The sequence below is a fragment of the Priapulus caudatus genome, unplaced genomic scaffold, assembly GCF_000485595.1.
Source record: "Priapulus caudatus unplaced genomic scaffold, Priapulus_caudatus-5.0.1 Scaffold386, whole genome shotgun sequence".
In the NCBI taxonomy this organism is placed as follows: domain Eukaryota; kingdom Metazoa; phylum Priapulida; class Priapulimorpha; order Priapulimorphida; family Priapulidae; genus Priapulus; species Priapulus caudatus.
Window position 1 is genome coordinate 98,306 of NW_014577447.1, and position 18,406 is coordinate 116,711.

Consider the following 18,406-nt stretch of genomic DNA (forward strand, 5'->3'; position numbering starts at 1 on the left):
GTAAGGTAACGTAACTAAATTAAACTTAAACGTAAAGGTAAGTTAGTTAGTACGAACAACGACGGACGACGACGACACACGACGACACGAACGTAATATACTATATATATATATATATATATATATATATATATATATATATATATATATATATATATATATATATATATATATCAGAAGTAGATAATAGGGAATATTCCCTATTCCCTATTATTTATTCCCTAATTCCCTATTATCTACTCCTGATATATATGTATGTATGTATGTGTGTGTGTGTGTGTGTGTGTGTGTGTGTGTGTGTGTGTGTGTGTGTGTGTGCGCGCGCGCGTGTGCGTGTGCGTGTGTGTGTGTGCGTGTGCGTGTGCGTATGCGTGTGCGTATGCGTGTGCGTGCGTGCGTGCGTGCGAGCGAGCGTGTGTGTGTGTCCCTGTTATTATTATTATTAATACCAATCATTACCATTTGTGATGGGTCATCGGGACGCATTCGGGCACGTTTAGACTGAGCGAGAAGCGCACGAGGCAGTTGTCGCACGTTTCCATGGTGACGGAGCACTCGATGCCCTCTGGCGGGGGCTTCTTCATCATGGGGTCGGCGTAGAGATAGTCAGTGCCCGACGCCGCCATCGTCGTCGGCGTTCCACATATGTTCGTCGGCGCTAGCCTGCAGCGCGTCGCCAGCAGCTCAATGTAGAGCAATATCAACAATAGAATGCGGCAACCTACGCGATGGAAGACGACCGATTTTAGTAACAGCTAGAGTGTCACAACGACCGCATCGTTGACGCTGGGCCGGCTTTGGGCTAAACAAGCTACAGTCCAGGGCCCCAGTCTGAAGGGGCCTCTCAAAATCTTAGATTGAATAATAAAAGGCATATTTGAATATATAATAACTATATATTATATATAATACTTATATATAATTATATTATATTATTATATATAATATAAAAGGCAGTTCTTAAGGAGCAACCCTTACCCACCCCCACCTCGCACGGATATTCTATGCGATGCACGATTCTTGCCAAGTTCAGTTGTTACACAGCCTTATTCTCTGTTAACGATTGCCAAATTGGGCCTCGACAGCATCCCATAGCTTAGGGCCTCAACATGTCTAAACACGGTCCTGGGTTGATGCTCCGACGTGCGGCTGGACACGAAGGAATGTGCGTAGTCGGGAATATAGCGTATAACATGTAGTCGATATTTGGGATTTATGCGGCGGCGATATGGGAGTTTTCTCGCTGCTGGCGGCTCCCGTAACTCTGGGCTGATATAGGGCTTGTCATATTTACTTGTGCAAGTGACAATTGTCCTTAGAACGAACCTTGAGAGACGGCACGCGTTTTCGGTACGAATCGCCGATAAAAGCAGCTGACAGGGTCCGGTATATGACCTAATCAGCTATATCGCTATACAAGCACGACCGAACCGATCTGAGAGCACGTGTCGATAAAATCATGGTCGTGCTTGAGTAGGCGATCTATAGCTATGGTTGGAGTTGATGGTACTGCGTGATGGGCCGTGCACAAGAAAATGCCCTCTACTTCGAAACACGTTATACTGCCGATAACAAATTGGTTACTACATCCAGCAAAAGCCATACTGCCACACATGAAAAAAAAACACATTTATAGCAGCCAACTGAGTTTTCTAGCAACGAAATAAAGTGCAGCTACATATAAACAGTACAAGCTGCTAGATGATAGCGATTAAACGCGGTCATTAAACATGGACAAATCTTTAAATAATAAATTTAAATTAATTAAATATTGGTTAATGGACCGATTGGAAAAACAATAATACGTACGTTTGACGTTCATGATCAGCATACAACTACGGCACACGACGTGCGCGCCAGTCACGACTCCGTGGAACTTTGAACAACGTTGGTAATAATAATAATCTCTATGTAATAATCTCTATGTAAGTCGGTGCAACATTTGGCACTACCCTGTACCATGGTAGCGCATAGATAAGAACACATCCAGGGCGCGCTTGTTTTCATTTCACGAGCCGCTTCTAACACGCAAACACTCCTAATAGATAATAATCCGAATGGGCGTCTCTTACCACGCGCAAAAGCTCTCCGAGACTGTCCTTCGTTTATTCTTCGGGTTTTTTTCGATTATTTTGTCAGTTGAATATCTCCCTCTCCCTCCCCCTATCGCTCGCTCTCTCTCTCTATATATATATATCAAGAGTCCATAATAGAAATGGACTTTCTTCTATTATGGACTCTTGATATATATATATATATATGTGTGTGTGTGTGTGTGTGTGTGTGTGTGTGTGTGTGTGTATGTGTGTGTGTGTGTGTGTGTGTTGTGCCGGTATGCGTGTAATTGGATTGCTTGCGTGATGCGCGCGTGTGTGTGTGCGTGTATGCGCGCGCGTGTGTGTGCGTGCATGCGTGTTGTTGTGTGTGTGTGTGTGTATGTGTGTGTGTGTGTGTGTGCATGCGTGCGTGCGTGTGTGTGTGTGTGTGTTTGTGCGTGCGTGTGTTTGTGCGCGCGTGCGTGTTTAATTGTGTTTGTGCTTGTGCGTGTTTCTTACGCGGATTAGGAGACATACATTACTAAAGGCTGTGTATCATATTGCGCATTGTGAGTAGGAATAGCAGAATTTTGCTTATCTATTTTGTTTAGCCATACCAATATTTTGTTTACCAAGTTATATTGAAAAAAAGGCAAAGTATAAACATATATGTGTGCGCGCGTGCGTGCGTGTGTATACATAGTATAAATATCTAAGAGAAAGGATGGAGGCGTTTTTTTTTATACCAATCACAGAACAAGTACCTACAAAGACTGACCCGTTAATTAAATTGTTATTAATTAACATTTTGTTATGTTGATCTAAATAGCGTTAACTGTTTTCGTCGTTGCCTCGCGTGGGCATAACGCCGGTTATAACATGATGTGTAACAGTTGTGTTAGTATTGAAATCATCCTCATCGAATATCAACATAAACGCAGCCCCATATATCTCTCTATAGTTATAACCAATAATAGCATTTATTTGATCACAGTACACAGCTTTGAACGGCCTTGCAGACATGGGTTATGCATGCACTCTCACGTTGTCAGTCATACCAATACAATGTTATCTTTCTGAGCATGAGAGGATAATATCGGCGTACAAATAACAACCTGCCGGCAGCCAAACATTGAAGTACAAATAATAATCCGTCACCTCAATTAATCATAAATTAATAATACAATTTATGATACCATAATCGATTACATCCCTGCTGCGTAAAAACTGGGCTCGTAACTACCAGCGTTTCATATTGAAAACTTGTCTATGTCATACCATGTCAACCATGTCATTGACCTTATTCCCGTGGCAGGTCATGAATAGATCACAGATTATTTCAACGGTTACAAATGCAATTTTTTTTTACTCGGTCATGCGATCAGTTTTACTCGCACTGTAAGGCTTTAACTGTAGCTTAGTTAATTAATAAACTAATAAAAACAATAGCGAATATTACGTAATACTGTTAAGAAACGTTCTCGTTTTTAGCGGTCGTTTTGGTATGATACTCGCTTTTGTTTGAGAATCAATAGCTCCCAATATTTGCGAGCTTCCACACTCATGCCATGCATGCAAATTGCTCTGCATATACACATTAATTTTAAATAACTATATAATCACTCTCTTAACAATAATCATAAGGCTATGGGGTATTAATTCATCCTCACCTTTAAACTTCTTGCAAAAGCTATCCTATATTTAGCATAACTAGGTCGTGTATCACGCCCACTGACCAGTAGTACCTTTACTACTTCTACATGTTATATTAAGCTTTAGGCAGTATGAAGCAAGTAGGATTACATTTAAATGGTGAATCTACCAACATAGATTGCATCATATTGCACACATCAATGCCATTAGGAATAGGAGTAAAGCTTCACTACTGTAGGAATGATTGAGCGACTTATAGCCGAATAGACATAGAGTGAGTATAGTGACAGTGTGGATTGAGTAATCAACACACAGATAGCATGCCAACACCACTTCGCCAGTAGCACAAACCCACCACAGCAGTCCAAACCTAAGCGAGACACTGTCACGCATGCGGCCACACTCCACACAACTCTCACCCAAACATTTCAAACAGACTCGAACAACTGAGCGGACCAAGATGGCTGCCAACAACTGTTTGCGACGAACGACGGCTCCCCGAATCGGCGACGGGACGCCGCGCTTCCCGCGAGCGCGCGCGGCCATCATTCGGAATGACTTAACGAGAGTCAACAGTCGACAGTTTGCTACACGACAGTCGAGGTCACAGCTTGCTGGGCGTCCGTCGAGGTCACAGCTTGCTGGGCGACCGTCGAGGTCACAGCTTGCTGGGCGACCGTCGAGGTCACAGCTTGCTGGGCGACAGTCGAGGTCACAGCTTGCTGGGCGACAGTCGAGGTCACAGCTTGCTGGTCACGACCTCGACATCGCGGCCAAGGTCGGGAAAACCTTCTGGGAAGACGGCGCAGAGCACCTGCTCCAGGCGAGCGCACGGGATGATGGACATCTCACTCTGCAACAATGACGACGACGAAGCAGAGGTATAGTGAGACAACGATGCAGAGAGCATGCAGTCTCGGGATGATTGTCACCCGAGGGGAAAATGACATTAGTCGGGGTTCGGGTTAGGGTTAGGGTTAGGGTTAGGGTTATGGTTAGAGGTTAGGGTTATGGTTACGGTTTGGGTTAGGGTTAGGGTTACGGTTCTGGTTAGGCTTAGGGTTTGGGTTATGGTTATGGTTAGGGTTAAGGTTACGGTTAGGGTTAGAGTTGGAGTTAGAGTTAGAGTTCAGGTATGGGTTAGGGTTACGGTTAGGGTTAGAGTTGGAGTTAGAGTTAGAGTTCAGGTATGGGTTAGGGTTACGGTTAGGGTTAGAGTTGGAGTTAGAGTTAGAGTTCAGGTATGGGTTAGGGTTATGGTTTGGGTTAAGGTTAGGGTTAGGGTTTGGATTAGGGTTACTCCGTGTCTTTGACATAAACAAAAAACACAAAGCTAGTCAACACATTCTAAAGGAAAACTCACAGGTCACTACTCCAAGGTTAAAAAAGATCACCATCAATGTTTCAAACATCATTTCATGCTAAAATCGGTTTTAATTATCCTATGCATACCAATTTTTGCTGTTCGATAGTAATTAGAAGTTAATATATAGTTCAAAACGTTGCAATTGGTATTTATTTTATTTAATTAGCAGTGCCACTGGTCTTGCCCCCTCTCACATTGTTGACCTAGGTGGCACATATATGATCTCTATTTTCCTACACTGCACACCAGGTGCTTATAGGTTTTAAACGTTCAAATGATTATAGATTGTAATCGATGAGCACTATTGCGCAGGCTGTTACTACGTACTCTGACAGTAGCTGGAATATCCTTCAGGTCTTTCTCGTTCTTCTGAGGAATCACGACGCGCATGAAACCCGCCCGGTGTGCAGCCAGTATCTTGTCCCTGATCCCACCAACCTGAAATCCACGACCACCAGTTGACTCACACGTATTGCGCTATCTATCTGTGTAATTGCGGTGGAAAGCCCGTAAGGGCACAAGACGAGGCCCTGCTCACGACAACAGCTACGTTTTCTACTAACGAACCGTCGCTGTCATAATTAATTCTCGGTAGCAAGCATGTGCTCATCACATGGCGAACTTTATGCTAATGCGAGACCTGTTGCACAACCGAAGCTTTGCCTCTCATCAACAACACTTCATATCACCCACAGTTTCCCCGTCATCACTGACTCGCATGAAGCACGTGACTGGCTACCTGCTAGGTACCTTTACCGCCCTCTGCTCTTGGTGCCAGCGTGGGTTTGGCATTAAGTTATCCCTGTAGCTCTGGAAGCTAACACATAGACAAAACCACATCCCCCTTGGTGTCGGCCCGGTGTGTCGTTAACTTCTTTCCAGTACGTCCACGCTGACGGCCGGCAGCTCTAGCTCCCCCGCCGCCGCGCCGCGACTCACCGGCAGTACGAGGCCGTGCAGCGTGATCTCGCCTGTCATGGCGGTGTCTGCGCGCACGCTGCGCCCCGTGAAGAGCGACACGAGCGCGGAGGCGACGGTGACGCCGGCCGACGGGCCGTCCTTGCTGACGGCGCCCGCCGGGAAGTGGATGTGCACGTCGGTCGACTCCAGAAGATCGCTCCCTTGCGCGACCGCGATGCCACACTGCACGACAAAAAACACGCATGCGCGTGCACGAGTCATTGAGGGCTTGTAGAAATAGATTACGAGCATGTGACCACCATCCGCTTGATAAGTGAACAAGCAGATGCAGATTAGCATAGAACAATAGCATGCGCTATGCACTTACTCCCAGTGTACCAAAGCTCAGCTAAATTGACACTAGTGTACCATGTAATTTAGCAGGTGTGACATGATCGCAAGGGAGTTAGGAAAGAAAGGACCAATTGATAGAAAAGGACTCGTGAGAATGCTGTTAATCGCTAAATAACATAATAATAATAATAACTAGAGCACTCGGAGAGTGCAGACCTCCACCAAGGTAGCTCAATTCTCTCACTGTGGAAAATTTTATTAATTAATTAATTAATTAAATAATTAATTGGATCCGGATCACCACTAAAATGTCATCGATTCTAAGTTACCCCATTTCTGACCTATCCTGAAAATTTAATTAATTAATTAATTAATTAATTGGATCCAGATCACCACCAAAATCTAATCAATTCTAAGTTAGCCCATTTCTGACCTATCCTGAAAATTTTATGACAATCCGTCCATAACCTTTTCAGTTAGGCTGTACACAAACAAACAAACACACGCCGGTGAAAACATAACCTCATGCCAACCCCTTGGCGGAGGTAATAATAATAATACTAAACGGCCGCTTTTGGCATTAAATAACAAGCCTCCATAACGACACGACAACAAACGACAACATGGCTAACGGAGCGACGCCGGCGCCCTCTGTTCGCTCACCCCTTCTGCGTGCGAGCGCAGCCAGTTGAGCGCGAGGCGCGCCGACTCCCTCATCACGCTGCCGAGCTGGCCCGTCAGCGTCAGCTTGCCGTCGCCCTCCATGCGCGTCGCCTCGACGTGCATCACTTCACCGCCGACCTCCGTCCACGCGAGGCCCGCAGCGACGCCTGGCTCGTCGAACCTGTCGCGGCTCTCGCGCTCGAACCTCGGCACCTGCGAGAGGGAAGCGAATTAGTAGCCTTTATTATTTATTATCTTATTATTATATATTATTTATTGTTATCTTATATTTATCATTATCTTGTATATTATTATTATCTTATATTCATTTGTTGATTGTTCATACAATTGTTATCTTACATTTGTTTGATATCAGTTTAAGAGCTATTTCAAATTCAAGAGCTCATGTTACCCTGTATGTCCTGTACCGATGAAAATAATGATTACATTACTTTACTTTAGTTTTTAACGTTAGTTATAGCGTTAATTATTCACCCCTAAAATGTCTTCCAGTGCATGTTCGTCTATGACGATTGGCATTTCAGGTGGATCGACCACGTTCTCAGCCAGATGAGCATCCTTCTCATCATCTGTCTCATGATGCACAGCGTCCGTGTCCTGCAGACATAAAACATCTAGTGTTATATTATATTAAGTGCTGGATCCATGGGCTTAAACACCAACTCTCAAACACTGAGCATGCAAAGTGTCTCCCATAATCATCCTGCTGCACTGATGAACAGTTGAAGCATTCCAATGTTCAAACACTCTTGATGCGTTTTGCACCCAGGCGCATCATCCTCTCTCTCTCTCTCTCTCTCTCTCTCTCTCGCTCTCTCTCTCTCTTCCTCCCTCTCTTACCTTATCTGCTCTTTCATGCTTCGAGCTCGCCTCTGCCACCCGCACGGCAACCGCACGACAGATCGCTCCGATCTTACGCTCCAGCTGCCTCACGCCAGCCTCTCGCGTGTATTTCTCAACTGGTGAAAGTACAAGTAACAGGTGGAAAATCCTGAATGCTGATGCAGTCACGACAGGAATGCTTGGACAGTCTCTATAATGTTGTTATTGTAAATGGTATAATATCTCAAATTGTTGCGACTTCAGACAGCTGTGAGAAACTTTACAAATGGGATTACAGCAGCTGCGTAATCATGTCTTATATTGCTGCAGTGCATCTCCATTGAATATCATCGTATTTGGTACTTACTGGTGCATTTGATGCTGTCTTCTAAAATCTGCAGCTGCTCGCTGGTCAGACCATGAGCTGCCAACTGTTTTGGAATCAGGTGGCGGATAGCTATGTGGAACTTTTCCTCCTGTGGAATGGATGATAGTCCAGGTGAAACAGACGGAACATGATCTCATCTTCGTGATGTGTAATAATGGTAACACAATGGCAAAAAATGAAAAAAAAATTGTAAATGTGTTCTTAGAGCCAAACGTAAGCCCAGCTATAATTACAAATAAATCAACTACAACATCATAAAGTTGATCTTAACAGACATATTAACAGATCTGTAATGATGGGCTTATGATAATATGTTTATGTATAATCCATGAAAAATCCATGAAATATGTAATATCTAGACCTGATATACATGAGACAATGAGGTGATACCTGTGATACATGAGACCTGATATATGTGAGACAACGTGAGTACATACCTGTGATGCCTGAGACCTGAGATGCATGAGACAACATGAGTACATACCTGTTACCTGAGACCTGAGATACGTGAGACAACATGAGTACATACCTGTGATGCCTGAGATCCGAGATGCACGAGACAATGTGGACATACCTGAGATGCACGAGACAACTTGATGACATACGTGTGATGCCTGAGACCTGAGATGCGTGAGACAATGTGAGCACATACCTGTGTGTAGCCAGCGACTGGGATGATCTCAACACGATCCCTCAGCGGTGCAGGAATTCCTGCTAGGCTGTTTGCAGTCGCGATGAAGATCACTTGCGAGAGATCAAACGGCACATTCACGTAGCTGAGCAAGGTCAAGGTAAACACGAAGGTTATTCGTGTAAACGCTCTCAGTATTATAATGGCTAGTGAATTTGTTAAGCCGCTGCCTCTGCTTGCAACTGATCCCTTAGGAAATTCTGCATGTATCTAGTATGGCTGGTCCTTAGGGAAATTCTGCATGTATGTAGTGTGGCTGGTCCAGGGGAAATCCTGCATCCATCTAGTGTGGTGGGTCCCTAAGGAAATCCTGCATCCATCTAGTGTGGCTGGTCTTCGGAGGAAATCTGCATCCATCTAGTGTGGCTGGTCTTTGAGGGATATTCTGCATCTATCTAGTAGGACTAATGCTTAGGGAAGTTCTATTTGCTCAGCAAATACGGATGGAAATTTGGGTGAATTCAGTTTTACCCCAGGTTGTCTATGTACAGAAGAGACACAGAAAAGGTCAGTGGAGATTTTATATAATCAAGTTTTACCCCTAATCGTTTATATAGCGAAAACAACCGGTGAACACTGACAGATATTTTACTCAAAAACCAATTTTCATCCCCATCTGTCTGTTTACTTGGACAAGACACCTAGGGAACACTAACGACCAGAGATTTGATGTAATCCAGTTTTACCTGTGCCAAGTCTACCGCCGTTTGTCTATTTGTCTATTTAAAATTAACAATGTATCCCTGAGATGTTTTTCACTGACAAATCTGACAGGATGAGTACTGCAGCAGCAAACAGCTTGCTAGGATAGTAAGCTATAGAATATATGTAGTATAATATATAGCATAGCAAGGTAGGATACTGATCAACGAAGGTGTGATTCTGCTCGGGATCTAGAACTTCCAACAGCGCCGCAGACGGATCGCCGTGGACTCCCCTGGTCTGAAATAGAACCAGTGCGATGGTAACCATAGAGCACTCACACAGTGCGAAGCTTCTAAAACACCATTTGCTGACAATGTTAAAACACCTGCAGTGTGCTGGCAATGCTAAAACACAATCAGACTACCAGCCATGCTAAAAAAACACAAGCAGTCTGTTGGCAATGCTAAAACACAACCAGTTCGAGTCAGTTTGAAATGTTAAAACATGAAAAAACACAACCACTCTGCTGACAATTCTAAAAATACAACCAGTCTTCTGACTGAAGGTAACACTGCATCCGCTGCATAATTGTCGCTCAACAACTAACTGCTCTGCATAGGTAAACAATCCACATTATAATTATTATAATATTAGTATAATAATACATTCTAATATTATACATAACATAAGATATTATCATATTAGTAATAAAATTATACATTCCAATATTATTATACATAATATATGGAAATATTAGTATTATTATTATTATTATTATTATTATTGTTTAATAAAATTAATATTTGTCTCACTAGCTTGTCGATTTCGTCTAGCAGGAACACGGGGTTTCGCGTGCCGGCAGTCTTCAGGCCCTGTATGATGCGGCCTGGCATTGCACCGATGTAGGTGCGCCGATGACCCCTGATGTCTGACTGATCGCACACGCCTCCAAGAGAGATCCTGCGCACGCAAACGCACCTAGTCAACACCCCTCAAGGTCGTGATTGATTTACTTTGCTTTCGCACAATTGCACGTACAATAACGTGCCTTGTATTTTGTCACAGATACAGAGACCCCCCCAACTTATGAACAGGTTCGGTTCCGAGCGGTCGTTCGGAAGTCGATTTGTTCATAAGTCGAACATATGTACGTATGTATACAGTATTGTACGGTAATGTAGTATATGTACATGTGAACATCGAGTAACCTAGAAGTGTAGGTAGTGTAAACATATACGTGAACACATGAGTTGGCGAAAGTCAAAATCAGGGGGGCGATTGTGTCTTTTTATTCACCAATATTGACATTATACACTAATGGTCTTCAGGGCAAATTGTTCGTATCATCGAAAGTTCGTAACTCGAATGTTCACAAGTCGGGGAGTCTCTGTAATGCTCTCGAGCGGTAAAACAATTTACTCTAATGCACAGCTATGCAAAAAAGTAGAGTAAAAAAAAAATAAATTAAGTTAAAATAAGTTTAAATACATTAATAGAAAAAAGGGATGAAAGGAAAACGGTTCATAATTACTGCCGATATAAAACTGTTGAAGATAGTTGGTACATGATACAAACACGATTTTCTAAGTAATACACTGTACCACATCTTTGGTCGACGTCGCAAACATAAGAAGGAATGTGAACTCCTTAACTCTTTTAATGCTACTCAAACTTTTCTGCGATGCAATTGCGATTCGTACACGACCTGATCGAACGCGACACGATGCATCTCCTCATTCTTCGTACCTGTGGAATTCTCTGCCAAGTGTATGGGCAATAGACCGGCCTATGCTCGTCTTTCCAACCCCGGGCGGCCCGACGAAGCAAAGTATGGGACCCTTGAGGCTGTTCTTCAGCTGGCGCACAGCCAAGAACTCGATGACTCTCTTCTTGAGCTTGTCCATGGCATAGTGATCGCAGTCAAGGTCCCTCCTAGAGCGGCCACACAGTTAGCCTTACTACATGTAATATACGTTGCTTGGAACGAGAACTGAGCATCGACCATTTACTTTTTTGTCATTTAATAGTAGAGTACGGATACGACCATCGGCATCAAAGCATCTAAACGACTACATACCACGTAAGCACACCAACGTGTGTCCGTGCACGCGTGCGTCAGTGTATGTATATATTAGTATATACATATACCTTGTGATCGAAGAACGCACTGCTATAGAAAACAGCTGAGCAAACTTTTCATGGCCACATGCACCTAACCTACCTCGCTTGCTCGATATCCAGGGTGTCTTTGGTTAGTTTTGACCAGGGCAACTCCACAAGCAAATCCAGATAGTTCCTATGGAAAGATACACTATTAAGTATGCAACATGACAAACTGAAAAATACAACATAACTTGTAAGTAACAGAACTATTACTCATCTATAATGTAAACATTTCTGTAACACAAACTACAAGAGAGATCTAACACAAGCAATTACAGATTGTTCCACTTTTTAATTGTCTATTATCTACCTTGTCATTGCATAGTCTGGCATGTGAGGTGACATCTTCTCTAAACGCTGCAACAGATAATGCATATATAATAATAATAATAATAATAATAATAATAATAATAATAACAGGGTTTGATTCTACATATTAATATGCGTCTCAATATAAAACTATGACAAAATGTATAAACTTTAAAATAAAATTAGTAGCATTGTTATTCTTCACTCTTTGACAATCCATCACTGTACAAGATAGTATAATAACATGATCATGTGCTAGACATACAAGTATTCTATACATACATTCATGGTAATAGAAAAATAGTATCTCGCCAGTAGTTAAAACAAATGCTTTATCACACGATACCTTCAGTTCATTCATAGCTATTTTGTTCGCCTGGTCTGGCATTTGTGCCTCCCTGTAACAAGCATAAATGATTAATGGAACAAACCTCACATATGTCAAAGGTCCCAAATTGACAATGTCATGCCATACAAACATTCTGACCAGCAATCTACGCAGTACATGCATCGATCATCTGCATCTAGTGACGTAATTAATGCAGGCATATGGTTAACCTTCACATTAGGTAGAAGATCTGTGAGATTAACAGCAGAACTGTCTACAGGTAAGAAACCTAACATAAGATAATCGATGACGAAATGTCTGTATAATTAGCGAAACAGCAAATTAACCCTGCTATAGCGTTTACCTGATCTGTATGACCCTGCCAGTCTCTACCTGATCTGTATAACCCTGTCAACCTATACCTGATCTGTATAACCCTGCTAGCCTCTACCTGATCTGTATAACCCTGCTAGCCTCTACCTGATCTGTATAACCCTGCTAGCCTCTACCTGATCTGTACGTATAACCCTGCTAGCCTCTACCTGATCTGTGTAACCCTGCTAGCGTCTACCTGATCTGTATAACCCTGCCAGCCTCTACCTGATCTTGTTCTCCAAGTCTAGTAACTCGTTGTCTGTGTCCTTGTCATCGTCCAGCATGTCACGTGGTGTTTGAATCATCTTTCCCAGGACTGCAGGCAGCTTCGAGCGTGGTACAATCTGCATTCTATTCTTCTTACTTTTTTGCAACAACCGGAGCCCCTACGGCAATGTGGGAAGGACGAGAGATGTTCTGTTAACAAAGTGCTGCTGCAAATGTAATGTGCAGATTACCCTACAAGGTTAATTACATACAATTTAAAGAACAACTCGTCTACACCATCAACAATCTTACTAGTAAACTAAATATGTACACAGCTTTGACATAGAAATGACTATACACAGTAAAACCTAACATCGCGTAGGTAATAAAACAAAGGTTTTGTCGTATTTCATACGTAGCAATGTGTAACCAATACACACAGATATTGCATGTGCTCTTCTTACTTGGTTTTACGGTTCGCTGTTTGCTTTTCACGCGTACGTACAAATTGTGTACCTCGATCTGCCTAACCAACAATGGTAAGGTCTTCCTCAACCTCTCCTCTAGATCTACGGAATCCAACACTTGAAGCTTCTCTGTGTAGGAAGCCTTTACTATGGATGCACAGATATCAGGCAGGTTCTGAGGAGGCAGTGTCTTCAACAGTTTCTGCAAACATGAAACTCAACAGGTAAATACTAGTGCTGAAACTTAATTTATTACTATAGTACTCAACATTTGCAATGTAAAAACGCTGCTTAACAATTCGCATCTCGTGTTAATCATTGTGATGGTAAGTTACAAGGTTATGAATCATGATATCAATTTAGTTACTAAATATTCACTATAACGTTCACCAATTTCCACTAAAAGCAATAGTATATAGAAACCTTTTTAAAAAAAACTTGCACTAGAAGCCCTTCTAGAAACCCAATGCTAAGAAATATACAGAGTTTTGTTATCACATAAATGAGATAAAATGCATACCTTCAGCTTGACAACTACAGGCAAAGATATGTCATACATGTCAAGTAGTTGTCTGGCCTTTTCCCGCAAGCTCTCAATCAGTTCACCTAGCTCCTTGTTTTCAGCATCAATATCTACACCATAATTGAAATCAAACACATTTTAGAACTGCAATACATATACGTATGAAAACATAACTAAATGCACAATACGGGATAACTCATACATCTAAGGAAGGTAAATGCTTTATTTATAATGACTTAATTATTTCAACATTATATTAAACATTTTATACAATATTTCATTAAAAATACCTGCTTCGTCTAAGGTCAGATTATCCAGTTGTGTTACAGAGCCAACTTTATACGGTGTTGACTGCAGAAGCCTGTCTAACCTGAACCTGTATATGCCAGTTACCAGCAGGGTGTACATGGGCCGGGGCCAATTTGTCCCAGTTACTTGCACAACAACTGCCGCAGTCCCCACAGTGTTGGACTGAATGTTTTCAACCTCTTCATTCTAAAATAACACAATAATTTATACCTACTAATCACACATTATGGCATCAGTTACATATATCCAATTTCATCAATGCTTGAGCATACATAATTTCCCAAATAAAGATCTAGGTAATAGCAAAGAAAAAGACAAGTATTACTCTAATGGATAACATCTATACAATGTTTAACGGCAGAATTATTCACATTCCAGACCTCTGACTCCGAGTGCTCAGGTCTTGTTGGGATAACACCAATCACAGCACTGCTCAGCGTGTTTCGACTAAGCAAGCGACTCTTTACCATGTTCATGCTAAAAATATTAAAGAAATTTTTAAAAACCTGGTAGTGGAAATGTTAAACACCATCTAAGTTAAAGGTGCCTCAATGTCTGCATTACTAACCCAAATCATTTGTAACAAATCACAGTACTACCTAGGGTTCTGCCAGGAATTTCAGAAGACGTCTTTATAGACGGTTGGTGGAGGGGCCGGGAGGAGGTTGTACTGATTGGAATCAATTATGCATCATAAGTAGCCCCAATACAGAAGTAAACCCGATCATTAGGAGAAGTACACATCAAGCTGTTGGGAGTGTCAAAAGTAAACATGGCTAGAAATTAAGGCATGTTAATTAGGCAATTAAGGCATGTCGTGGGATTTATGGGATGATGTAAATTAGTTTCAGCTTTGAAGGCATGTCAGACACGATATGTGGTAAAGGCCTAGGACCAACCCTGCAAAAACATTTTTTGCTGATGCATGACATTGTCATGACTTTACCAATATTTTTTTGGACTGTACAATATGAAAGCACTTATCTAGCACTGTACTAGCTGTGCAGCCGGGGGTCACATTGGGAATTCTACAAAATGTATACAATAGAAGAATAACGTACGTGTTTTGGAATACGGTAACACTCCATTTTAGGAAAGTAATGCATTCCAGAAAAAACATTGGTAATACGAAAATTCCATACAGTGAATCACAATGTCCTATCGACTTTCAGGATATAATTAGTGATACAGAGATATAAACAGTACTACAGAGAAAATATATAGGTAAACCCTGATCTCTGCTCATATAACTCATGAGTGCAACTTCTTATTATAAACTTTTACATTATATTATGTAATTAAGAATGCAAGTACGCATTAGCAAATACACATGCACACATGCAAGTACAAACACATGTATCGATAGACAATTGGCAATTCAGGATAACAATTACTGAGCATGTACATTTAATGATTTAACATCATGTTCCTGGAGTAAATATTGGCGACATGATACTATTGTGAATACATACTTATGATAGCAAAAACTATCAAATATAATGTATCTATTATATATATGATTTGAATTAAAAAGTTAGGTAAGAGCGTATCTTTGTTTCGTATCACAAGTAGTGGTCATAAATTATGTTGCGAAATACCATACGTGGTCATAATTTACGTCATGTAATTAAATAATATATGGGCGAATTTAGGTAAGCCGAAGCATCAAAACGTGAGGTATCACTAAAATGCGCATTTCTTGGAGTTAAACATCACTCCATTCTATATCGTGCGGAACTTCGTTCCAAACACCGGGCATGTGTGTGTAGTGCTATACAAGTTGCGTTGCAGTTATCTGGAATTGAATGTTATCCGATATAGAGTACAGTACTGTACTGTGTTGTATTGTATTGTACTGTACTGTGTTGTATTGTATTGTATTGCATTGTATTGTACTGTTTTGTATTCTCTTCATTATACTGTATAGTATTGTATTACATTGTATTTTATTGTATTGTATTGTATTGTATTGTATTGTATTGTATTGTATCTTATTACATTGTATAATATTGCACTGTATTTTATTATATTGCATTGTACTGTACTGTTTTGTACTGTACTGTTTTGTACTGTACTGTTTTGTACTGTACTGTATTACATTATATTGTATTGTATTGTATTGTATTATATATACAAGTATTGTGTATAGTACAGCAGTACTAGTATATGTAATCGTATTAGGTATAGTGATCGTTATAGTGGTTTGCTCGCGTGCCAATAGTACATACTTGTTTGAACTTCTGACAGAAATCCGCATCGATGCCCCAGGAAGGAGAACATCGTCAGAGACAAGCAACAGCGGTATACGCCGAATGATTCCACTACTGGCCGACATATCACCAGCGACGACTTCTACTCCTACAAAATTGTAAAAGAATGGGTTGTTTAGTATCTGCACAAAACTAAACTGAAGGCTTACGTACTAATACGGAGTATATCATAGATGTCATGTATCCACTGGATAGGGTGCACATTACGATTGGCCGCACCAGAAATACATCAACAGGTCCGCCATCTTAAAGTGAGGAGTGAATCCTGTGCGTATGTACACCACGTATGTAAACAATGTGCAGTTGCACCTTCAACTTTACCAGATGTTTGTTTTGGGCTAATAATAGTAATAAAATAGCGAAAACGTGCCAGTATATGTAATAGCGTGACATTGCTTGTTATGCTGAGGCGCTAATGCGAACCAATCAGGGATTTCGGAGTTTGGTGATCGCTATGCTGGGCGTAGGAAAGTGGACTTTCGCCCATTTCTTTATTATGTTATATTATTTCATATTTAATATATACAATTTTATGCGACGTTTTCTTCAGGCTATTTTCATATGATGTTGTCAACATCATCCATTGTTGATGATTATGACAGAATGTTGATGATTATGACATTCCAGAAAGGTTTGTCATAGCTTGTAATTTATAGCTTATTAATGCCATATGAGGATGATGATTAATGAAGGAGCTTGCGTGCTCTGCTGATCCCTGCGAGAGATGCCATCGGGAGTCTTGCACTCCTGGTAGGGCCACCCAAGACGATAAGGTCCAGGGGAAGGAGCCCGACTAAGAGCAATCTCAACCAAAGTCCCCAACGGCGGATCGGGTGGACAATGTTGTAGACATCAACATCTGAGAAGGCGCACGAGGGCAGCAGCTGATAGAAAGAGTTCCAGGTTGTCGAGATCTTCTTGCCATCGGAATTGGGCGGTCAAGAAGGGTGTGTACGTGCCAGCTGTCGTGCAGCAGCTTGTCCACGATAAACGATTTCATGCATACGGTATCTAAGTTTAAAAGTTTTAATATCTATCTTATACTCAAAGAAAGTCCTTCGGCGATCGGCAAAAGGCGACGGCGACAGGATAGTGAAATCTGGAAGTCCTTAGTTTTGGATCGACACGTTTAGGTGGCAGAGTTTTGACTCAGTCGTCTCGCTCTTGGAATTAGGCGAGAATTTTTTATTTTGTTGGTTTACACATCCGCCGACCCGAATTTTCAAGAAAAACGAAAAAAATAAAAATTGAAAATAGGTTTTTTTTTTATTCCCGCCGACCTTTTCTCTAAGAAATATTAATAAAAAAAATGTAAACTTGCACAAACAGTTTATAATATTAATAAAAGTAAAAATAATCACAAATTGAGTTTTGTTTTCATTTAGTTTTCTTAAAATACTTTTATATCATGTATAACTGTAGTCAGTATAGCACCTGTATTTTGACTTGTTTGATCTGACAAAACGACAATTTTTTTTTTACCATACCGAGTCAACAACCAAAAAAAAAATTCTGTAAACCAACAAAACAAAAAAAGTTGGCCTTAGAACAGGAGAGCGTTTCGGCAGCATTCTCTGTGACTGAGCAGCCCTCTCTAGGAACCGCTCTGCTCACCCTAGAACTAGTAGAAGTAGAACGCTGGTACTGGTAGGAGAAATTTCCCAGCTAGTGTACAAATTTCCCAGCTACAGTTTAGAACTCGGATGGAGTTTAGCACACACGCGAAAACAGATTTACGGGGTCACAAAATATCCTTGATTCGATATAATAATAATTATATTTCAACATTGCACGTGAGACTATGTGTATATATGATACTATATCAGATATTAATTATTATTTGAGTTTACTTGCCAAAGGAACAACATAAATTTTACAGACCTGTGCTGACTCGTGACACAGATGGCGGCACTGTT

General features: G+C 41.3%; 1 protein-coding gene across 3 annotated transcripts; it reads right to left on the minus strand.

The window, feature by feature from the left end:
* Positions 1-2,981: 2,981 nt before the first annotated feature.
* LOC106809814 (lon protease homolog 2, peroxisomal-like) lies at positions 2,982-18,388 on the minus strand. Of its 3 annotated transcripts, none has more exons than XM_014813023.1 (21): positions 18,372-18,388; positions 16,449-16,578; positions 14,601-14,697; positions 14,202-14,406; positions 13,909-14,021; positions 13,438-13,590; positions 12,940-13,100; positions 12,358-12,409; positions 12,013-12,059; positions 11,761-11,835; positions 11,286-11,471; positions 10,352-10,499; positions 9,757-9,836; positions 8,856-8,979; positions 8,183-8,291; positions 7,834-7,952; positions 7,468-7,590; positions 6,973-7,185; positions 5,995-6,198; positions 5,383-5,493; positions 2,982-4,542 (listed from the first exon to the last, which is right to left on the minus strand). In XM_014813023.1, the coding sequence occupies exons 2-21, from the start codon at positions 16,553-16,555 to the stop codon at positions 4,429-4,431; spliced, it is 2,541 nt and encodes an 846-aa protein (XP_014668509.1). In that variant the 5' UTR covers positions 16,556-16,578; positions 18,372-18,388; the 3' UTR covers positions 2,982-4,428. The 3 variants fall into 3 exon arrangements, with proteins under 3 accessions (XP_014668509.1, XP_014668510.1, XP_014668511.1); XM_014813024.1 differs by lacking the exon at positions 18,372-18,388 and adding an exon at positions 18,105-18,218; XM_014813025.1 differs by lacking the exon at positions 18,372-18,388 and adding an exon at positions 17,535-17,548.
* Positions 18,389-18,406: the final 18 nt, after the last annotated feature.